This window comes from Ornithodoros turicata, chromosome 4, assembly GCF_037126465.1.
Source record: "Ornithodoros turicata isolate Travis chromosome 4, ASM3712646v1, whole genome shotgun sequence".
In the NCBI taxonomy this organism is placed as follows: domain Eukaryota; kingdom Metazoa; phylum Arthropoda; class Arachnida; order Ixodida; family Argasidae; genus Ornithodoros; species Ornithodoros turicata.
Window position 1 is genome coordinate 83,420,971 of NC_088204.1, and position 24,368 is coordinate 83,445,338.

Here is a 24,368-nt window from a genome sequence, read left to right on the forward strand (position 1 = left end):
GGAAGGACTCAAAACGAAACATATAAAGAAGAGCAGAAATTAGGACTACAAGCCCTGATGAGATATACTACACAGGGTATCCCAATGTTTCTAAAGAGCGACCGTCCCTTTAAGTACTTTTAGAACTTGCTGTTTAAGAAATACTTTTAAATGTCAGTATTTAGTAGCTAAACTTAGAGGAGCATGGAAGGACTCAAAACGAAACATATAAAGAAGAGCAGAAATTAGGACTACAAGCCCTGATGAGATATACTACACAGGGTATCCCAATGTTTCTAAAGAGCGACCGTCCCTTTAAGTACTTTTAGAACTTGCTGTTTAAGAAATACTTTTAAATGTCAGTATTTAGTAGCTAAACTTAGAGGAGCATGGAAGGACTCAAAACGAAACATATAAAGAAGAGCAGAAATTAGGACTACAAGCCCTGATGAGATATACTACACAGGGTATCCCAATGTTTCTAAAGAGCGACCGTCCCTTTAAGTACTTTTAGAACTTGCTGTTTAAGAAATACTTTTAAATGTCAGTATTTAGTAGCTAAACTTAGAGGAGCATGGAAGGACTCAAAACGAAACATATAAAGAAGAGCAGAAATTAGGACTACAAGCCCTGATGAGATATACTACACAGGGTATCCCAATGTTTCTAAAGAGCGACCGTCCCTTTAAGTACTTTTAGAACTTGCTGTTTAAGAAATACTTTTAAATGTCAGTATTTAGTAGCTAAACTTAGAGGAGCATGGAAGGACTCAAAACGAAACATATAAAGAAGAGCAGAAATTAGGACTACAAGCCCTGATGAGATATACTACACAGGGTATCCCAATGTTTCTAAGAGCGACCGTCCCTTTAAGTACTTTTAGAACTTGCTGTTTAAGAAATACTTTTAAATGTCAGTATTTAGTAGCTAAACTTAGAGGAGCATGGAAGGACTCAAAACGAAACATATAAAGAAGAGCAGAAATTAGGACTACAAGCCCTGATGAGATATACTACACAGGGTATCCCAATGTTTCTAAAGAGCGACCGTCCCTTTAAGTACTTTTAGAACTTGCTGTTTAAGAAATACTTTTAAATGTCAGTATTTAGTAGCTAAACTTAGAGGAGCATGGAAGGACTCAAAACGAAACATATAAAGAAGAGCAGAAATTAGGACTACAAGCCCTGATGAGATATACTACACAGGGTATCCCAATGTTTCTAAAGAGCGACCGTCCCTTTAAGTACTTTTAGAACTTGCTGTTTAAGAAATACTTTTAAATGTCAGTATTTAGTAGCTAAACTTAGAGGAGCATGGAAGGACTCAAAACGAAACATATAAAGAAGAGCAGAAATTAGGACTACAAGCCCTGATGAGATATACTACACAGGGTATCCCAATGTTTCTAAAGAGCGACCGTCCCTTTAAGTACTTTTAGAACTTGCTGTTTAAGAAATACTTTTAAATGTCAGTATTTAGTAGCTAAACTTAGAGGAGCATGGAAGGACTCAAAACGAAACATATAAAGAAGAGCAGAAATTAGGACTACAAGCCCTGATGAGATATACTACACAGGGTATCCCAATGTTTCTAAAGAGCGACCGTCCCTTTAAGTACTTTTAGAACTTGCTGTTTAAGAAATACTTTTAAATGTCAGTATTTAGTAGCTAAACTTAGAGGAGCATGGAAGGACTCAAAACGAAACATATAAAGAAGAGCAGAAATTAGGACTACAAGCCCTGATGAGATATACTACACAGGGTATCCCAATGTTTCTAAAGAGCGACCGTCCCTTTAAGTACTTTTAGAACTTGCTGTTTAAGAAATACTTTTAAATGTCAGTATTTAGTAGCTAAACTTAGAGGAGCATGGAAGGACTCAAAACGAAACATATAAAGAAGAGCAGAAATTAGGACTACAAGCCCTGATGAGATATACTACACAGGGTATCCCAATGTTTCTAAAGAGCGACCGTCCCTTTAAGTACTTTTAGAACTTGCTGTTTAAGAAATACTTTTAAATGTCAGTATTTAGTAGCTAAACTTAGAGGAGCATGGAAGGACTCAAAACGAAACATATAAAGAAGAGCAGAAATTAGGACTACAAGCCCTGATGAGATATACTACACAGGGTATCCCAATGTTTCTAAAGAGCGACCGTCCCTTTAAGTACTTTTAGAACTTGCTGTTTAAGAAATACTTTTAAATGTCAGTATTTAGTAGCTAAACTTAGAGGAGCATGGAAGGACTCAAAACGAAACATATAAAGAAGAGCAGAAATTAGGACTACAAGCCCTGATGAGATATACTACACAGGGTATCCCAATGTTTCTAAAGAGCGACCGTCCCTTTAAGTACTTTTAGAACTTGCTGTTTAAGAAATACTTTTAAATGTCAGTATTTAGTAGCTAAACTTAGAGGAGCATGGAAGGACTCAAAACGAAACATATAAAGAAGAGCAGAAATTAGGACTACAAGCCCTGATGAGATATACTACACAGGGTATCCCAATGTTTCTAAAGAGCGACCGTCCCTTTAAGTACTTTTAGAACTTGCTGTTTAAGAAATACTTTTAAATGTCAGTATTTAGTAGCTAAACTTAGAGGAGCATGGAAGGACTCAAAACGAAACATATAAAGAAGAGCAGAAATTAGGACTACAAGCCCTGATGAGATATACTACACAGGGTATCCCAATGTTTCTAAAGAGCGACCGTCCCTTTAAGTACTTTTAGAACTTGCTGTTTAAGAAATACTTTTAAATGTCAGTATTTAGTAGCTAAACTTAGAGGAGCATGGAAGGACTCAAAACGAAACATATAAAGAAGAGCAGAAATTAGGACTACAAGCCCTGATGAGATATACTACACAGGGTATCCCAATGTTTCTAAAGAGCGACCGTCCCTTTAAGTACTTTTAGAACTTGCTGTTTAAGAAATACTTTTAAATGTCAGTATTTAGTAGCTAAACTTAGAGGAGCATGGAAGGACTCAAAACGAAACATATAAAGAAGAGCAGAAATTAGGACTACAAGCCCTGATGAGATATACTACACAGGGTATCCCAATGTTTCTAAAGAGCGACCGTCCCTTTAAGTACTTTTAGAACTTGCTGTTTAAGAAATACTTTTAAATGTCAGTATTTAGTAGCTAAACTTAGAGGAGCATGGAAGGACTCAAAACGAAACATATAAAGAAGAGCAGAAATTAGGACTACAAGCCCTGATGAGATATACTACACAGGGTATCCCAATGTTTCTAAAGAGCGACCGTCCCTTTAAGTACTTTTAGAACTTGCTGTTTAAGAAATACTTTTAAATGTCAGTATTTAGTAGCTAAACTTAGAGGAGCATGGAAGGACTCAAAACGAAACATATAAAGAAGAGCAGAAATTAGGACTACAAGCCCTGATGAGATATACTACACAGGGTATCCCAATGTTTCTAAAGAGCGACCGTCCCTTTAAGTACTTTTAGAACTTGCTGTTTAAGAAATACTTTTAAATGTCAGTATTTAGTAGCTAAACTTAGAGGAGCATGGAAGGACTCAAAACGAAACATATAAAGAAGAGCAGAAATTAGGACTACAAGCCCTGATGAGATATACTACACAGGGTATCCCAATGTTTCTAAGGAGCGACCGTCCCTTTAAGTACTTTTAGAACTAGCTGTTTAAGAAATACTTTTAAATGTCAGTATTTAGTAGCTAAACTTAGAGGAGCATGGAAGGACTCAAAACGAAACATATAAAGAAGAGCAGAAATTAGGACTACAAGCCCTGATGAGATATACTACACAGGGTATCCCAATGTTTCTAAAGAGCGACCGTCCCTTTAAGTACTTTTAGAACTTGCTGTTTAAGAAATATTTTTAAATGTCAGTATTTAGTAGCTTAACTTAGAGGAGCACGAAAGGACTCGAAAAGAAATGAATCAAAAGGAACAGAAATTATGACTAAAAGCTCTGTTGTCATATACAGGGTATCCCAGGGTATCTGTAAGATGCGACCGTCCCTTTAAACATTTTTGAACCCGGTGTCCTAGAAATACTTTTAAAAGTCAGTATTTAGTATCTTAACTTAGAGGAGCATGGAAGTACTCGAAAAGAAATATATCAAGAAGAATAGAAATTATGACTAAAAGCTCTGTTGTCATATACAGGGTATCACAGGGTATCTGTAAGATGCGACCGTCCCTTTAAACATTTTTGAACCCGGTGTCCTAGAAATACTTTTAAAAGTCAGTATTTAGTATCTTAACTTAGAGGAGCATGGAAGTACTCGAAAAGAAATATATCAAGAAGAATAGAAATTATGACTAAAAGCTCTGTTGTCATATACAGGGTATCCCAGGGTATCTGTAAGATGCGACCGTCCCTTTAAACATTTTTGAACCCGGTGTCCTAGAAATACTTTTAAAAGTCAGTATTTAGTATCTTAACTTAGAGGAGCATGGAAGTACTCGAAAAGAAATATATCAAGAAGAATAGAAATTATGACTAAAAGCTCTGTTGTCATATACAGGGTATCCCAGGGTATCTGTAAGAAGCGACCGTCCCTTTAAACATTTTTGAACCTGGTGTCCTAGAAATACTTTTAAAAGTCAGTATATAGTATCTTAACTTAGAGGAGCACGAAAGGACTCGAAAAGAAATATATCAAAAGGAACAGAAATTATGACTAAAAGCTCTGTTGTCATATACAGGGTATCCCAGGGTATCTGTAAGATGCGACCGTCCCTTTAAACATTTTTGAACCCGGTGTCCTAGAAATACTTTTAAAAGTCAGTATTTAGTATCTTAACTTAGAGGAGCATGGAAGTACTCGAAAAGAAATATATCAAGAAGAACAGAAATTATGACTAAAAGCTCTCTTGGCATATACAGGGTATCCCAGGGTATCTGTAGGATGCGACCGTCCCTTTAAACATTTTTGGAACCTGGTGTCCTAGAAATACTTTTAAAAGTCAGTATTTAGTATCTTAACTTAGAGGAGCATGGAAGTACTCGAAAAGAAATATATTAAAAAGAACAGAAATTATGACTAAAAGCTCTGTTGTCATATACAGGGTATCCCAGGGTATCTGTAAGATGCGACCGTCCCTTTAAACATTTTTGAACCCGGTGTCCTAGAAATACTTTTAAAAGTCAGTATTTAGTATCTTAACTTAGAGGAGCATGGAAGTACTCGAAAAGAAATATATCAAGAAGAACAGAAATTATGACTAAAAGCTCTCTTGGCATATACAGGGTATCCCAGGGTATCTGTAAGATGCGACCGTCCGTTTAAACATTTTTGAACCTGGTGTCCTAGAAATACTTTTAAAAGTCAGTATTTAGTATCTTAACTTAGAGGAGCATGGAAGTACTCAAAAAGAAATATATCGAGAAGAACAGAAATTATGACTAAAAGCTCTCTTGGCATATACAGGGTATCCCAGGGTATCTGTAGGATGCGACCGTCCCTTTAAACATTTTTGGAACCTGGTGTCCTAGAAATACCTTTAAAAGTCAGTATTTAGTATCTTAACTTAGAGGAGCATGGAAGTACTCGAAAAGAAATATATCAAGAAGAACAGAAATTATGACTAAAAGCTCTCTTGGCATATACAGGGTATCCCAGGGTATCTGTAGGATGCGACCGTCCCTTTAAACATTTTTGGAACCTGGTGTCCTAGAAATACTTTTAAAAGTCAGTATTCAGTATCTTAACTTAGAGGAGCATGGAAGTACTCGAAAAGAAATATATCAAGAAGAACAGAAATTATGACTAAAAGCTCTCTTGGCATATACAGGGTATCCCAGGGTATCTGTAGGATGCGACCGTCCCTTTAAACATTTTTGGAACCTGGTGTCCTAGAAATACTTTTAAAAGTCAGTATTTAGTATCTTAACTTAGAGGAGCATGGAAGTACTCGAAAAGAAATATATCAAGAAGAACAGAAATTATGACTAAAAGCTCTCTTGGCATATACAGGGTATCCCAGGGTATCTGTAGGATGCGACCGTCCCTTTAAACATTTTTGGAACCTGGTGTCCTAGAAATACTTTTAAAAGTCAGTATTTAGTATCTTACCTTAGAGGAGCATGGAAGTACTCGAAAAGAAATATATCAAGAAGAACAGAAATTATGACTAAAAGCTCTGTTGTCATATACAGGGTATCCCAGGGTATCTGTAAGATGCGACCGTCCCTTTAAATATTTTTGAACCTGGTGTCCTAGAAATACTTTTAAAAGTCAGTATTTAGTATCTTAACTTAGAGGAGCATGGAAGTACTCGAAAAGAAATATATTAAAAGGAACAGAAATTATGACTAAAAGCTCTGTTGTCATATACAGGGTATCCCAGGGTATCTGTAGGATGCGACCGTCCCTTTAAATATTTTTGAACCTGGTGTCCTAGAAATACTTTTAAAAGTCAGTATTTAGTATCTTACCTTAGAGGAGCATGGAAGTACTCGAAAAGAAATATATCAAGAAGAACAGAAATTATGACTAAAAGCTCTGTTGTCATATACAGGGTATCCCAGGGTATCTGTAAGATGCGACCGTCCCTTTAAATATTTTTGAACCTGGTGTCCTAGAAATACTTTTAAAAGTCAGTATTTAGTATCTTAACTTAGAGGAGCATGGAAGTACTCGAAAAGAAATATATCAAGAAGAACAGAAATTATGACTAAAAGCTCTCTTGGCATATACAGGGTATCCCAGGGTATCTGTAAGATGCAACCGTCCCTTTAAACATTTTTGAACCTGGTGTCCTAGAAATACTTTTAAAAGTCAGTATTTAGTATCTTAACTTAGAGGAGCATGGAAGTACTCGAAAAGAAATATATCAAGAAGAACAGAAATTATGACTAAAAGCTCTCTTGGCATATACAGGGTATCCCAGGGTATCTGTAAGATGCAACCGTCCCTTTAAACATTTTTGAACCTGGTGTCCTAGAAATACTTTTAAAAGTCAGTATTTAGTATCTTAACTTAGAGGAGCATGGAAGTACTCGAAAAGAAATATATTAAAAGGAACAGAAATTATGACTAAAAGCTCTCTTGGCATATACAGGGTATCCCGGGTATCTGTAGGATGCGACCGTCCCTTTAAACATTTTTGAACCTGGTGTCCTAGAAATACTTTTAAAAGTCAGTATTTAGTATCTTAACTTAGAGGAGCATGGAAGTACTCGAAAAGAAATATATTAAAAGGAACAGAAATTATGACTAAAAGCTCTCTTGGCATATACAGGGTATCCCGGGTATCTGTAGGATGCGACCGTCCCTTTAAACATTTTTGAACCTGGTGTCCTAGAAATACTTTTAAAAGTCAGTATTTAGTATCTTAACTTAGAGGAGCATGGAAGTACTCGAAAAGAAATATATTAAAAGGAACAGAAATTATGACTAAAAGCTCTCTTGGCATATACAGGGTATCCCGGGTATCTGTAGGATGCGACCGTCCCTTTAAACATTTTTGAACCTGGTGTCCTAGAAATACTTTTAAAAGTCAGTATTTAGTATCTTAACTTAGAGGAGCATGGAAGTACTCGAAAAGAAATATATTAAAAGGAACAGAAATTATGACTAAAAGCTCTGTTGTCATATACAGGGTATCCCAGGGTATCTGTAAGATGCGACCGTCCGTTTAAACATTTTTGAACCTGGTGTCCTAGAAATACTTTTAAAAGTCAGTATTTAGTATCTTAACTTAGAGGAGCATGGAAGTACTCGAAAAGAAATATATCAAGAAGAACAGAAATTATGACTAAAAGCTCTCTTGGCATATACAGGGTATCCCAGGGTATCTGTAAGATGCAACCGTCCCTTTAAACATTTTTGAACCTGGTGTCCTAGAAATACTTTTAAAAGTCAGTATTTAGTATCTTAACTTAGAGGAGCATGGAAGTACTCGAAAAGAAATATATTAAAAGGAACAGAAATTATGACTAAAAGCTCTGTTGTCATATACAGGGTATCCCAGGGTATCTGTAAGATGCGACCGTCCGTTTAAACATTTTTGAACCTGGTGTCCTAGAAATACTTTTAAAAGTCAGTATTTAGTATCTTAACTTAGAGGAGCATGGAAGTACTCGAAAAGAAATATATCAAGAAGAACAGAAATTATGACTAAAAGCTCTCTTGGCATATACAGGGTATCCCAGGGTATCTGTAGGATGCGACCGTCCCTTTAAACATTTTTGGAACCTGGTGTCCTAGAAATACTTTTAAAAGTCAGTATTTAGTATCTTAACTTAGAGGAGCATGGAAGTACTCGAAAAGAAATATATCAAGAAGAACGGAAATTATGACTAAAAGCTCTCTTGGCATATACAGGATACCCCAGGGTATCTGTAGGATGCGACCGTCCATTTGAACGCTCTTAACATAGTTACAGTCAATTTGGTTCAAAATCATGTTTCAATTGAATTTTTATTAAGATGACCAAATTATGAAAAATGCCCAGACAAAGCCTTCATGTGGAACAGCATGGACTGTGAACATCACAAACGATTTCCCTTGATTTTGAAAGAGAGTTTCTATAGGACATGCAGATCAGAGGCGGCTTTCTAAAACAGCAATAATCTTCAGATAAACAAAGAAATCAGGGCTTATCTGAAAGAACCATCAACAACCTCAACCTCAGTCGGTAGCATGCTCGCCTTCTGATCCCAAGATTGCAGGTTCGAATCCGGCCGAGGACGCCAGCAACTTGGTGGCAGGGTACAAGTTGCTTAGACACGCCGTCTTCCACGAGGGACGTTAAGTACGAGGTGCCATGTGATGAGCTTTCATCGCACGTTGAAGAACCCTCAGGTGGGCAAAAGCAATCCACAGACCGACCGCTGTGGCGTTGCTCATGATCTCAGTTGTCTCGCGACGTAAACCCCCAATTATAAATGAAACAACCATAGTTGACATTTTGGAGGATTTCACCCGTGGCATAATGGCCTCTGAAAATTCCTCTTTCGATTGTCATTTTCGCTTCGACATTTTTCCTCTGCAACAACAACAAACAAACAAACAAACAAAGTTGAATATTCAGCTTGCGTTTGAAATTTCTTTCTAGACAAAATGCCTGATGGGAACCCGTCGACAACGCTATTATTTTGGTCCCCATTTCACATTCGTATGAAGTAGGGGACAAGTTCCAACATCTGTTCCAAGAGTGGATTATACGAAAACTTTGGCTATACGTGAGAGTGTTCATTGATAAGAACGCTTATGAAGAGACGCTTATGAGCGTGAAACATCATGATATTTCACGGTTGTGTTGTCAAAGGAGTACCGTCCTCCCAAACAAACTGCAGTGCTACGATTCACATGTTTACAGCAATAAAGAGTCGGCATAAAAATATGTTCAAAAGGTACGTAGATGCACTGTCACTGCCATTCATAATTCATCGGAAGATAATGCAACCTTGTGACGTCCGTCGTATCACAATTGTTGTTAATTTGTGCCCCGATCAATGAAGACACCCCTTCTGTAAGAATGACAGTACCTAATACAAACCCACAAATACCCCGTTGCATTTTGTTCACAATGTTTTTCAAGAAAGTTCACGGTTTCATCCATGGGAGACGGCAATCTCGCACTGGTCAAGAAATCTACACACCCTGTCAAGGGTGAAGGGAGGCTTGCAATGGGAGTGTTGTGTTATTGCTCAAGTGATCAAGTGACCGCGTAGGCCTAACAGGTATCGTCTGCGATTAAAGGCACCGTAGTCGATAGTGAACTGTTCAACGTGACATCGATTTGGCCACGTTGCTCCAATATTACGACACGTACAGCTATCAGGGGATGCTTGAAAATGACCCACCTCAAATTTCTTCCTTTCTTTTGAGGTAAAGATAAACACATTTCTTCGCGAAGATTATCCTCTCGGCAGCCATGGCGGTGTCCCGGATGTTGCCTAAGTCACATGACTGCGTGGTTGCGGTTTGTTTCGGTTTCTGTTCCGGTGTGCGGGAAAAAGAATATAGAGAATGGGTTCGACAACCGTGTGTGTCTGTCTAACTGTGTTTCAATCTTCTGTTCAATTCTTCAATCTTTCAGTGATATTCGGTTGAATATCTGCGATATCTCGTTCTTGCAAGACGTGCATTGATGATTTTAAACGATCTGCAATCCCAGAGAGAACACTTTTTACACTTTTTACATTATGCATCATCTTCACCAGCTCGCTTGCTTCCTAGCCATTTTTTCACTATCTCCTGCGGACGTTCGAAATAGATCCCAACGTCCACGTCCTGAAATGGATATCAGGTGGACATCTCTGGGAGCTACATGAATGGACATCCCTAACCGTACATCCGCGGGATGTACCGTAACGGTCGTTTGAAGAATTGTCCGAATAGGGCCCCTGATGGGATGTTGCATGGAGCATTCACGGGAGAGAGAGACAAACATGGCAAGGTGTGTCGTAGCGTGACTTTCGCTGAAACCAAATGCCTCAAACCAAAAGCGGTAAGAAACACACACGTTTATCGTTTTATTGAGTTAACACGCCAGGTCAGTTCAGTGTTATCGGTATGCGCAATCGCATTAAACTTGAACACCTCCCCCTTTAGTAGACTCGCAGGCAGCAGGACTCTCGAATTTGTGGAAGGCTCGCGTGACAAACAATATATAATACTGTATCAGTTTTCGCTTTGAAAAGGTGTACCACTGCCTTTTGGTGGAAATGGCCTGGAATCCCAGCGGTTTAAAGTGGAAAAGGTTTCATAAACCACGATTCCAGACCATTTCCACCAGGTCTTTGTTCTTAGAGCTTTTTTTGCCTTTTAAGACTTCGTGCTCATTGTCCGTAAGAAATATACGAGAAACAGACAAAAAAGGAGCAACAGAGGTGCAGTGGCCGAAACTGAAACAAAATGGCAGAAAAAAAAAACAAAAAAAAAACGCCTAAGGCCTAGTAAGAATCTGTCCACTTACGCAACAGCTGAATAAACAGAAAATACAGGGCCATGAGCACGTACGCAAGTATCCGTGCCCATAAAGACAAAAGACGGATGGAGTACCCTACGCTCCTGGAAGAAATGAAAAATCTCCAGTTTCAAAGCGCGACAGTGAACCAGCACTCCTCCCCATTGACCGATCGACAAGCCTCAGTGGTGGGACAGGCGTTTAAACCAACACTTTTCTGTGTGGAAATGTTCTTGGGACGACTCCATCGGAAACTGTAACTTAAAGTTGAAAATGTCTTACATAGTGAAAACAGTGCTAAATGGCGTTTTTAGAGCGATTGGCGACGTGGAGAATTAGAATATCGTGACGCTGTCAAACGTGACATATGTGTCGCGAGCTTCCGCAAATTCGAGAGTCCTGAGAGAACTGATGTTCTGAGGCTGGAACAACATAGAAGGGACAATTACATTCTTTCATCGAGAGTCCTGATCTCATGTGTGTCAAAATGAAGCACAAACTACACTGAAATGATTAATTGCTTGTCGTATTAACTCGCCATGAAGGTAACGTACGTTTCTAGCTGTGTCTTACTATATTTTAGTTTTGAGAAATTCCTTTGGTCCATCAAAAATGGAACCGCTACACCCTCTCCCCCAGGCGAGATTGATCAAAGCTTTGGCAAGTGCTTGGCCAACGAGCTCTGTACCCTGGCCAACGGCTTTCCAATCCTTGCTCTGCCTATCACTATGCAACGTTGCGCCAACGTTGGAAGGCTGAAAAGTCGTTGGCCAACTGTCATCCGACATTTTGCCAACCATCGGCCATATGCTTGCTTGGGATGACTGAAAGGTCGCTGGGCAATCTTCCCAAGTGGGGTGTGCTGCCGATGCAAAATCATTATCAACATTATTTAATACACAATCGATATCGGTTAAAGATGACATGTTGATTTGGCAAGCTTACAAGTTCAAATATTGAAGTTAAATTTCTGCATTATATTCCCTACCGATAAATGTCATTGATCACATATTTCCTGTGTACACACAGGTGCACGCATAGAAAACACTGGTTTGGGTAGCAAAAACCTTCACAAGTTTGCGCTGAAGGTTCCCCCACTGCAAGCTCTGAAGAGTATTTTCTTTATTATGTTTTGCTGATTTTATGAACAGGTAGCCAAAAATACATGGCTGAAGGTTTATAGTTAAAAAATGCAATTGCAAATACAATGAGACATAGAAATATGTCTCAAATATTGTTGGCTGTGTGACCAGCAGCCACCTTGCAGAGTTTGCAAAAAAATGGGTGGAGCTATAGGCACTGCTCTGATCATGTTTTTAAACAGTGCTCTCATAGAGCTAGCTAAATACTACTAATAAAAAGTGAGTCGCTGATGCCATCATGCTTGTTTGTTGCTCACTTGAGATTACTCTGATAGGCCTGGATTCTGTACATGGTTCCGGAAAACTGACAATTCTTGCAAAAACTAAAAACTCAAATAAGCAGCTCCCCCCATTTCTGTCAAACGAAAGCTCGGAACTGTAAATATACAATATGTAAAAACAAAAAGAAAAACCATGTGCCCGACAAAGCTTTAAAAAAACCAGGCTTCGTAATTTCCGGGACAAGAGTCTACTTTGCCAGCAGCTGCAAACACAAATGTCGGAATACAGCTCAAGATATGAAACCACAAAATGGTCAAAAAGAGGATCACAGTCTTTATTATTGGAAAAAAAAAAAAAAAAAAAATCTTGCATCCGTCAATACACACTTGCATCACCAAACAACTCTCAGCACAACTTGGTACAATATTACAAAAACGTCCTTTTTTAACTTAAGTTCTTGTTTCGATGTTGGCAAGCTTGTTGCCAGCAAGATTAAAAAATGTGTTATTGCGGCATCAATGCAGAAAAATTTCTTGACGCAAATGTAGCCATTTGCACAATCCTAAGATAAGCCAATTTTTGTAAAGACACGCGCAACTCTATGGAGTACGCAGAGATAAAAATGTGTCATAAAACCCTAAAATATCCCATTTTAGGAAAAATGCGTTGATTCAAAAAACTCCAGATGGCATTAGCCAAGAAAGAAGCCAATGAAAAGAAAGGCCAACTATTGAGAGCATTGTTGGCATCAAATTCTCTTTGGTTGTGACGTCAACGTGCCCTCCGTCTGGCTGTAGGTTGCCTTGCGAACTTCTTCTATGGCTTTGCACCAGGCTAGAGCGTAGCCCTCTGGATCTTCCAGGTAGTATGTACGACTGGGCTGAAAGACACTTATTTTCTTGCAATTTTCCTAAGCAGAAAAAAAAAGAGCATACCGTGTGCACAAAGAAAGTTTTGAAGTTCTTGGGTTCTGGCCTGAGATTTGCGGACCAAGGAATTTCTCCCTTGAGTACCATGTTGGCTGGGTCCACGTAGTAAAGATGTGGCCCTGTTGTCAGCAACAGCATGCGTCGTCTCGCAAACAGACCCTGAGAGAGAAAACCAAAGCTCATGTTTACAAATCAAAGGCTTTGGAATTAGCAAAGAATGAGTTACTGACTGCCATGTACTTTAGAACACATTTAGCCAGCGAGGGAAAAACAAGTTAATCATAGTCCACCAAGAAGTAACTAATACACACGGCACATTGACTGACATTCCAAGCAACTGATATTTGCCCCGAATGTCATTTGGAAAAATATTATGAAGCTATATTTTTAATTCTTTTTCTCAAAACAAGTTATTAAATTTGCGATAAACAACTTTCCATTCATGTTTAGTTTTGCCTAATGGTTTATCATTGGTTTCACTGTGCAACACGGGTGTAAGTTACTCCGCACAAATAGGAACCTCCAATGTGCTGGACTACACTTAATTAAAGCCCTCTTGAGACCACATAAACCATGGTGAACCTCCTCATTCTAACCAAGGATGAGAGAGTAGTGGAGGAAAAATTGTCATTTCAAAACATCTCACCTTTCGTTTGTCCACCAGTCCCTGTTTCAAGATGAGATTTCCCTCGACAAACTTGTGGTAAGGATTCGTCTCCGTCTGTTTTTTCATGCGCGCTGCATGCTCATCCGCCGTGATGTCCAGAATGTGTTGGTGCGACCTCGAAATGCGATGAGGTGACGTTGATTTTGTGGCGTCATCTTCTAAGAGTGCCAGTCCTAAGATGCGGGTCATCTGTTTGTCATCCAAGCCAGGTTCCAGGTCGTCAGGTACCTATGGCAGTATGGCATTTTCAAAAACTTTCATTTCAAGGGCATTTCTTACAACCAACCTGATACTGGGAACGCAATTCTTCGTTGCTCGAAGTGCCCGGCAAGAAGGGCGTCATCTTGGGAGGCTCCGTTTCCGGTAACCTCTCCCACGGTACGCCGGCAAAAAACTCGTGTTCCTTAAGCGTAACGTAGCCCCCATTTGCACCCAGCCGTTCATTCGGGTCAATTACCTGCCAGAAACATATCCCATCTTTTGTTACCAAGTAACGCGAGAGAGCCACTTACGAGAAGTTTCTGTACAAACTCTTTCGCGACTGGATTGAAACCATCCGGAAATTTGTATTCCAATTTCATAATCTTTTGGAACGTTAAATACTCGTTACTGAAAGAGAGAGAGAAATTAATGCCTCTTAAAGGAATGTCAAAAATATGCTTACGGTCCTCTGAAAGGTGGCAGACCAGAAATCATTTGATAGACGATGCAACCCAGAGCCCACAAGTCTGTGCTGAAAAAGAAAACTAATTTTAAGAGAGTCTTTCAGAGGAATGAAAGCTTCAGTTTCACACACCGCCCGTCAAGAACACAATCTATAGTAACCGTCCCTTCCCCACATTGTGGAACATCATTTGGTCACATCTTTTCAACCACACTTTCGACAAATATCAAGTACAGTATAAGTAGTAATTTTCGCCAATGCCCCTTTTTTTCGCGAATTTAAAGTCCTGCAAACTATTGGAACCAATGACAGAAAAATACGAGAATGGAATATGTAAGAAATTTGACCCAGGACGCTGGGGTTTCGTACACTACTAGACTGCATTCGCTCACAAAGTGTTCCGTATAATCCAGCCTTCGCGTACAAATCCCTCGTGGATTCCAGTTTCTTGTAAGCCTGGATCATCCAGCAAGCGTGTATGCACCACGCGGATAGGACTTAATAAAATTTGCCGCATCACTATCGAGTGCCAATGGCACCTGCTCGATATGGAGACAGGACAATTCGGCAATGACACAGATACAAGCCGAGTAGGACCCCCTAATCGCAGCCTTTTCATTCAGAAGTACTCAAAAGGAAGACAAATTCAACGAGTTCCTCATTTGTGATACCTTTTATTAGCTTCTTCAAGGACCTCCAGGTGAATGGCAATTCTATCGCGTCTCCAGGATACCCAAAGCGGGCAACAATGTGCATGAGCGTGACAAAAGGGCCTAAAAAAGAGTAGCCACTGTCTTCTATGGGGGCCACCATGCCGCAAAAATTTTACCGAAAATGGCAACGCAGCTTGGAACGGAAAAGCGAGAATTTCGCGAGAAAAAATTTATAAATTAATTTTATTGCGTAAGCACCTATTCTGTCGTAATTGTCTCGGAAATCGCGTTTAAATTACGCATCAGTGCCGATGTATATGTGAAAAGAATATGGACATCAATCGCGAGAAAATATGGAGAAAAACGCTAGTGATGTTTAGAAATATTGGACAGACTTTTATTCCATCTTGTTACGTTTCACAATTAGAGTATCCGCTCTGTAAGACATTGATTGGCTAGAGTGTTGTAGTATCCACAAAAAGAGTGGTGGTAGAACAGCGAATATGGCTCTGATAGCGACATCACAAGTGACCTTTTTCTTTCCTCATGATCCTGGCTACTTGAACAAAGGTGAAAAAAAGTGTGTATTGGGATTGTTCGTACCGCTTTGTGTGAATGGAAACAGGAGATGACACAGAAAGCGAGGGTCTATCTCCAAGGGCACATCAAACAGTAGCATACTACTAGACTTGGACAGTCATCTTTTTCAAACATCCAAGATACTTCTCTGTGCGTGGGGAACAAGCGAAATATTCTCACGGCAATGTGTTTGCCGCGTGAGACTATTGGATTTCCCTCAATTGAATGCAGGACACACCTCCAAAGTAAAGACAAACAATGTCGGTGCTGTCCAAGTAACAGCTAAAAACAACTCGGGTATTTGTAGCTTGCCAGTAGCTATGGTTCGTTTTATGGTTAGCTTTTAGAATCGGGAAGACAAATACTCCATCCAAGTGTCCACAACACGTATTTACCATTCATAAAACACGAGAAACAGCTGATGTTTACCTTCCTTAACTCCTCCTCACTTTCAACACTTGCACTTATTGTGCTGTCAAACGGCATAAAGTGATTTAGTGCATTTTACTTCTCTTTGGCGAACAGTGTACGTAGCCTCGACTCAGGCTTCGTGGTACAGGTCAAAATATTGACACAAAGTGAAGGCCTCGACAGCACAATTTTCAATGGCATGTTTATTTCATTTTAGTACGGTGCGATATTGTCACTACTTTCATCAACAGCCCCTGAATCTCGGCAGCCATTTTTGCTGCGGCACATGTTTGAGGCCAATTTCTTTTATGCTGGAAGGAGGAAAAAAAAAATTCCCTGGAAGGTATTGTGGTGCACACCTAAAAAATTTGCCGCAGTTTATTCTTGTCCATCGCAATCGTCACTTTCGTAAGCTGTGTCATTCGCTCGATTGATACTAAGACACCTTCGGTCCTTCTTTTCTTTCAATAGGAGTCAGCGAACAAGTGTCCATTCGTTTCAGTTTCAGACTGTCTGCCAAAGTCATGATGATGTTTCTCGATCTATTAGCCTGTGTGACAGTCTGTCCCAATAAATGGTTCTGCTGTTGTGCCCCAACATGCCCCTGTCCATCCAAAATATGCCAATCAAATCCACTGTGTTGGTAAGTCAGTAGGGAATATCCGTTCCAATTCTATCCAATCCAGTTTCCTAAAAATGGTGGCTTTTCCATCTGGAACTTACCTTGGGGAGCAACTCTTGTCAGAAAGCATTTCGGGCGAGACGTACTGTGCCGTGCCCACAAACGAATTGTGTCCATTGAGCTCCATTTCACCTATATCAATTTCATCTGAAATAAAACAAGCGCTAGTGAAAATGATACCTTACCTTTGACAACACTTACCAGATACCTCTCTCGATATTATTTTGGCTGACCCAAAGTCTGTGATTTGAATGTGCCACTTGTCGTTGAGGAGAATGTTTTCTGGTTTCAAGTCCCTGGATTGATACACGATTAGATTAGATTATTATAGTACACAATACTTAAAAACAACTCACCTATGCACTATACCTAAAGAATGTAAATGTTCCAAAGCGGACACAATCTCTGCCGAATAAAACCTGGTCACGTCCACATCAAAGGATCCATACTTGACTATGTGAGGCAACAATTCTCCGTGCTTGGCATAACTGACCACAAAGTCTGAGGCTGCAAGTCAAGGAAGTCACCAAGGGACAGCAGGAATGAACAGCAGGAATGGACAGCAGGATACAGAGCTTTTCAGAGTCGTGAAATGTCGAGTGGAGACGGATGAAGAATGGGTGAGGTCGACTGCTCAGGATGCGCAAGATTTGTTTCTCACGCATTATCGCCTTCTGCTTCCGCTCACGAAGAATGTGGTTTTTGTAGCATACTTTTACTGCGCGAGACATTATTCAATCAAATACAATCAATCAAATACGCTCCTTCCACTTACCTGCATATTCCTTATTGGTACGCATTTCTTTGGCCAGGTACACCTGCACATAATCACGCTCGTGGAATTTTACAATCATCAAGATATGGTTCCAATGTGCGGCTTTGCGGAATTTAATTCTAAGTACTTTGCTGCAAGTTCAACTTTAAGTTCAACTAAGCATGATAAGAAAGCACCATTTATTCAATTGGATTGTCTAGGGCTGGCACCTCAAACTCAGCTTTATCCATTTGATGGATTGTCACCCTGAATGCAGTGGTAACCCTTGATGCTATGGTTCAACTTTGGTAATGTATGCCAGATAAAGGAAAAGAAAATCGAGGGTCCTATTATTCTTTATGTCAGAAAGAGAAATCACTGTCCTGGAGGAAATTTCTTCCTCCTGTAGCTCCCGAACCACGTAACGTAAAAACTTTTTTAATTGCACTAGAGTGATTGGCACAATTAACCTTCAGGATTTGATCAGCAATGCAAATACTTGTCCCGTCACGGTTATCTGCCTAAAAAGACACTAGCTCGAACAATGAGGAAAACAATTTTAATGGTAATGTTTCAATGCCTATACACAAAAGGGAAATATCTTTATTTATACTGTCATAAAGGCTTTGTAACATTCAGGGAGAGGTCCCTTGTTATCAGCATGGATATACCAAGATTCTACAACTTTTCTCATTTTCCATCTGCATTCACGTGTCAGTGTTTTGGTGTACTGCAAGTCCAAGGAGTGACCTATTTTCAAAACATGTTCCATCAGTTGAGATGGTTTTCTTACTCTACGTTACATTGCTCACATGCTAGTCTGGTTTCATTCGTACGTGGTCTTTGGGGTGGTACTTGGTCCCTTCGTATTAGATTTGAGATAGTCAAGTTCTGCTTAAGGTTTACTACGAAACAAAGACACGCCTCTGTAGGCCAGCATTAACGTTGGCGCACAACACAAACAGAAAAGGGGACAAAGACTACTTTCCTTGACAAATGCCATTGCATGTTCATCCTGCTTACATGTGAGGACTGTATTCTAGGAACACTCTCCAAGTATTCCCATTCTTGGTTGTACGATAGTTTGCGGCAGATGAAGCATCTCAATATTTGCCGTACATCTGATTGCACGGTGTGGCACTTAACTATGCACTCTTCCCATTGCAATAAACACCCACTTTGCTACTAGGTAGCTTTTGTTTCATAGAAGCTCTGTTCATTGTAAGCCCTTACAAAGGAGCACTGAGGTTTTGGCACACACAGCAGGAATAGAATGTGTTCTGATGGAAAAGCCTGTCCAAGAACTACTCTGAGACATGACACATCATCTCATCCATCATGTAGGAAATGCGCAGCTTCTTAGTTCACACCTTGTCAAATTATGACTCCATAAAACGACACCGTGCCATACAGTTGCTGCAATGGGGTTGCTTTTGAGTGTCCGCAACCATTTCTCGAGTGAATTTTTTTTTTTTCACTACGCTACGCGAACTTGTCACGAACAATGTGTGTGAGGAATATGAACCACACCACGAGTTGTCGAATATGGAAAATAAGATTTTGCCTCACTATCCCCCATGTGCATTAGGAAGTATGTCTGACATTTTCCAACAATCTCTTTTATATTAATTTAAAGAGCGTTTAAAGATGAACGCAACAATGTCACCCATATTAACGTTCTGGTATTTGTAGAAAGGCAGTTATGCGCCAAAAAAGTGACATTTTTTTTGCAAAGGGGGTGACTGCGATTTTTTTATCTGGACACCCGCAAACCCTAGAACCTAAAAAATAGAGCAAACAGTACAGCAACTCATGTACAATAAGCGTTATGACCTTAATGGTTACGAAGATACAATGCACTGCTCAAAATGGTCTAAGATATTTTCAGCTATTTCCTCCACCAATGTGCTTTTTAAACACTAGGCTTAAATATGTATGGGAACGAAAAAAATCTGAGAGGTGGACCCTGCCTGAATCTGCATGAAATGACCCAACTGAATATGTTAGTATTAGTTACAATTTTTAAAAAGTAACTAGGTCGTTACTTCGCTACAAAAAAAAAAAAAATGTAACTGGTTACTAGGTTACATTTACTAGGTTACTACTGGTTACTAGGTTACACTGGTTACTAACGTGTTACGTACAATCTGGATACAACGACATTAAGGCCTCCAATGGATGGATGGAACAATTCAAGCGATGCATCCAGAATACACCATCTCTAGCGATCACTTAAATATCAGCCACAAATGTGTTTTTAAGGTAAATGAAATCTCTGCTGTTTATGAGGCATTTTGTGGGTTATACTCCTGGTACAGATGTCACACATGTGATGTGATAGTAAGGAAAATCTCCAACCAAGGTACAGGACGTCCTCAGGGGTGATTGTAGTGGAGTTCTTGGATTCGTTGGATTGTTCTTCAGTTACGTGACGGAGACCGCTGTCCAGGTGTGGACTCTACATTACCCTCAAGGCCGACGATGCAGGTGTTTTCAAAGTCAGTGAGAGCACTTGGTTCCATGTCTGACTTGCGTACATCATTCTTATGTTGCCGTAGCCTTTCAAACAAGTTTTTTGCATTTGGTGCATGGAATTTTATAGACTACACCTCGCACTTTTTCCTTGGGTGTTGTTGAGGTGGGTTCCTTCTTTGGCTAGTATACATACCACATATATCGTATTTTCACGCGTATTAGCCGCGGCTTATGCACAATTTTTTTTTTTTTTCGCGGACGCTCTGCAGCTTATCCACGGGTGCGGCTTATCTGATAGCTATTTTTCCCTGGTATTTTCACCATACTCCAGATTAAATGAAAGGGCCGACAGTGCCTCATGTTTTTCGGAACAGGACCGCCCTGCCAGTGCACGAACAATACCGAACAGGTCACATTCGAGTGGACTGACCTTCCGAATACATTCCCCCACGCAGCTTTAACAAAAGGGGTGACAGTGATTAGTGTCTCCTGGAACACCACTACCTCATCATGTAATCCACAAAAAACACGCAACAAGGGCACAATCTGATCTTAGTAGAACACTAGAACTGACCCCCTTTGTTATACATCATGCCGATACCGGAATGTGGACCACAGGGTTTATGGCCTTCCCTACGCTCTCCTTTATCGGCTGACCCACAGGAAGGGTTCAATACACCTGACATCAGGATAAAACGTGGTCAGCTAAGCGTCAGTTCTCATCTGACCAGAGCAGCAGCATTCGTGGACACGGGCACGGCAGTTAGAGGTAAGGCATGTCTACAACGTGGAGACACAGCTACGACAGCGGCTTCAAACTAAAAGTCGTCGATGTCACGGACCAGTACGGGAACAGGGCCGCTGGCAGGGAGTACGGCGTCGACGAGCGATGAGAGTCTCTATTGATTTTGTTTGTGCATCACTGGTTTAGCGCACAAAGCAGTCGCATCATATTACCCGCGGCTTATCTGCAAAAACATTTTCAAAATGTATCTAAAAACGAGTCCTGCGGCTTATCTGCGGTGCGGCTAATACGCGTGAAAATATGGTAGTCTAGTCATCAGTGTATCCGCTCTTTTTTCCTGTCTCTCTGCGACGAACAAATCTTCTCGAAAGAAGGGTTCAAACCACGTAGGGCGATTGGAATCAAACTGTCGTCCCGTATTAGTGGGCTTCCTGCATACAGTCAAATTTAGGTCAATTCCTTCTCTCTTTACGAGTACATCGAGAAAAGGCAGAACGTTGTCCTTCTCGAGTAAACTGGATGGATGGCTCCATGCGATTTAGGTGTGCCAAAAAAATTGTCAACATCGCGATTCTTCAAAATACTACGTACTGTAATAATATTTTCGGTTTAATATCGGAGGATTCTTCAATTGACTCCATCACAAAGTTTTGTTACTGATATTGACGCACCCATCGCTGTTCTGCTTGGAGTACTCTCCGTTGAATGAGAAGTACGTTGCGCAGACATCAGTTGGTTCTAGTCGCCAGGTCGTTGCCATCTCTGTCCTCACTAAGTGGACAGAGGGGGTCGTACATGAGTTTGTGGAGACGATCTCAAGTCTACAATGTGTTGTAGGATTTCTTCAACATATCAGCAAGTACCTTCAGTAGCTTAGTCTGAATCTGCAATCTGTCAGGTCTGTACTGTTGTCATCGTAGTCCTGACGTTGAATTTCCCACAGGCAGGATGACAATCTTGGAGTCCTCCAAGTGTTTTATGCTCTTCCCTGGTTATGTTATGACATTGCTGTTTTTCGACATAACTCCAATCGCTTTCAGTCTTACTTGTTCTTGAATGCTGGAATCCAGATGTCTTATGCTGCAACCATCTTTGCCAGAGGTGGTTGTGTCGTGACCTTTCCCCAGCACACTTGTCTCCAAGAGATGTCGATGCCTGCGCTGGGTTGTGTCCTGGCTGCCTTCGTTAGTGACTCAGATATCCATTGTTTTTCTGCCACAGTTGGGGCACAAGTCCAGCGACTGAAATTAGTCTGCTGAGGATTCTCAATATTGACCTGCACTCGTGGATTATGAAATGCTTTGTGGAAAGATAATCTGTCCACACCTGGAAACCCATTCGTTGGAACGGCCTCCGTCACGTGACTGAAAAACAATCTAACGAATCACAAAATTCCAACCGCAGCAAGAACGCTACTGCCAACGGCCACTACAGTCGCCCCTGAGGATGTCCCATACCTTGGTTGGAGATTTTCGTTACTATCTTTACCCAAGATCTTCACGTGCCTCCCTCGTTGACAGAAATGATACTTGATACAGCTCAAAACAGAGTTGGACCGGCAGAAAGGAAAGAGTGTTTCGACTGTCCCACTTGGTGTATGCAGCATACCCAAGGGTGTACGCACATAGGTGGTCACATTCGCGGGGCGGCATTGTGATTAAAAAAATGAGAATGCACAGAGTCTAGTGGCAAATTTATTGAACTTGCTGTCTACTTTTGCGTGTATCAATGAGATAACAGCATCGCATCCGTGCCAGCATCCACTTTTACGTACCGTAATTTCACGCGTATAAGCCGCCACCGATTTGTGCGACAAAGGAGACCATAGAGAAGGCCCCTGTGGTCCATACTCCTACAACAAAGGAGGTCAGTTCTAGTGTTCAACCAAGATCGGATCGTGCCTTTGTTATGGATGAATATGTTATGTGGCCTTCCAGAAGACACTTTCATTAAAGCTGCTTGGGAGAATGCGCCTCTGTTATGCATTGTTTGTGCATTGGAAGGGCCATGCTGTTCCAGAGACACTGTCGGACCCTTCGTCAAAGCCGGCGGGGAAAAATAGATAAGCCGCAGAGCCCTTGTGAGAAATTACGGTAATCGCCGCAAAGAAACGTCATAGTGGTGGGTAATGCTGGATGGCAAGGCGTAGAATGTTCTCACCATTGAGTAGGACCCTTCGCCAATGAGTTTTCCAAATATGAAATCCTTGGGAGTCAGTTTAGGTGGTGTTGAGTGACCTGCCACAACGCTGTTGGTCGTTGTAGATGTTAGCATGTCTGTGCTGCTCTTCACCATGCTGGAAGCTCCTGTCAGACCACCCTATGAAAAACGTAGGTTGCCAAATATCATTCATCATGTTACTAATACAGGGCAAACGGAGACCAACAAATGTTAAAATCGCGAGGCTTTAGAGAAAATATCATTGTAGGTAGGGTTAACGAGGCCAAACAACTGTCTCATTTGTTCCACCCATGCCATAGAGACAATAAAGAGTTCAACACGAACAATGTCAACTGTGTGATTAATTAACGTCCTGTGAGGAAAGGTATCATCTGCGACATATTTTGAAAGCTCTCTGTAAGACGAGTTTCGCCATCAAACTCGATTTCATAATCTACCAGTTTCCAAGTGGAAAAATTTGAACCTGACAGAACAAACAAGCCTGGCCGCAATTACTAGACATGTCTGGGAAAGTACTGAAAAACACACAAAACAGAAAGACAAAGGTCACTGACACCGGCGGTAGGCCTAAATTATAAAACACCGGCCGGTTCAATACGCCAAACTGGAGTCCGTAGCGAAAGCTTCTGAAGAGAGGTACCGGCAGTACCTTGTTGGGGGTTGTCGACATGCCCGGGAGTTTACAAGTAGCACGTCTTTTTGTACGACATTGGTGAAACAAGCGACAACCAGTTGTCCACAACCGCTAGACATGAATGAAAAACATCTACAACTTTGCGGCGACGCCTGTTGCCAGACTCGTCTAACGCATTTAACGCAACGAACATTTAAAGGGGAGAGGCACAACCTGAACCTGAACCCAACGCTGAAGCAGTTGAAGGCGAGGAGAAGTTTCGGAAATCCTATGAATCTGTCGGAGCTTTCAAGTCACAAGTAGTAGCTTTTGTTCTTCTTTCCTAAAAAACACATACAATGCTAGCGCGTTTCATTTGCAGCTGACTAAGCTGGGGACTTGCATGCAGGGAACGCAATTGAAGAAGCTAGTCGCTGCAAACGGCGCTTCGACAATGAGAGCGACGCACTCTTCGTTGACGATATTTTGTCTTATTTGAATTGTGCATCACCAAATTAGGTGACGTACGGTCAAGCTTGGCAAGTGTTCGGTTGGCCAACCTGGCCGCGCTTGGGCTTGACACAGTGGCAGCGGTTGGGCGATCGCCTCCCAAAACGTCTGATTATATAGATGTGATTTTCCTCTAGCCCCTCCCCGAAACCGAGGGTCTGGATCTCTCCCTGACTTGGTCACGTTTCTTGCTACAAATCAGCGCCCTGGCCGACGGCTTGCCAACCCTCGCTCTGCCTAGCAGTAGTAG

General features: G+C 40.8%; 2 protein-coding genes across 2 annotated transcripts in view; both read right to left on the reverse strand.

The window, feature by feature from the left end:
- The window catches only part of LOC135392205 (inactive histone-lysine N-methyltransferase 2E-like), a 30,249-nt gene extending 20,360 nt beyond the window's left edge, over nucleotides 1-9,889 (reverse strand). The window contains exon 1 of the mRNA XM_064622916.1: nucleotides 9,786-9,889. The gene's annotated coding sequence lies outside the window, so the exon portion shown is untranslated. The remainder of the gene's footprint in view (nucleotides 1-9,785) is intronic.
- A 2,679-nt stretch (nucleotides 9,890-12,568) lies between these two features.
- Nucleotides 12,569-23,784, reverse strand: LOC135392206 (3-phosphoinositide-dependent protein kinase 1-like). The gene is made up of 13 exons (XM_064622918.1): nucleotides 23,645-23,784; nucleotides 22,975-23,133; nucleotides 17,616-17,658; nucleotides 17,412-17,558; nucleotides 17,197-17,341; nucleotides 17,042-17,136; nucleotides 16,882-16,987; nucleotides 14,516-14,584; nucleotides 14,364-14,460; nucleotides 14,138-14,308; nucleotides 13,831-14,079; nucleotides 13,191-13,343; nucleotides 12,569-13,135 (listed from the first exon to the last, which is right to left on the reverse strand). The coding sequence occupies exons 1-13, from the start codon at nucleotides 23,663-23,665 to the stop codon at nucleotides 13,004-13,006; spliced, it is 1,587 nt and encodes a 528-aa protein (XP_064478988.1). The 5' UTR covers nucleotides 23,666-23,784; the 3' UTR covers nucleotides 12,569-13,003.
- Between the last annotated feature and the right edge of the window lie 584 nt (nucleotides 23,785-24,368).

Coding starts and splice junctions, on each gene's coding strand:
- LOC135392206 (XM_064622918.1), bottom strand. CDS start 23,665: ATGTCGACAACCCCCAACAAG. Junction 17,559..17,615: donor TACCAATAAGGAATATGCAG/GTAAGTGGAAGG, acceptor TGTCTCGCGCAG/TAAAAGTATGCTACAAAAAC. Junction 13,136..13,190: donor AAACTTTCTTTGTGCACACG/GTATGCTCTTTT, acceptor AGTGTCTTTCAG/CCCAGTCGTACATACTACCT.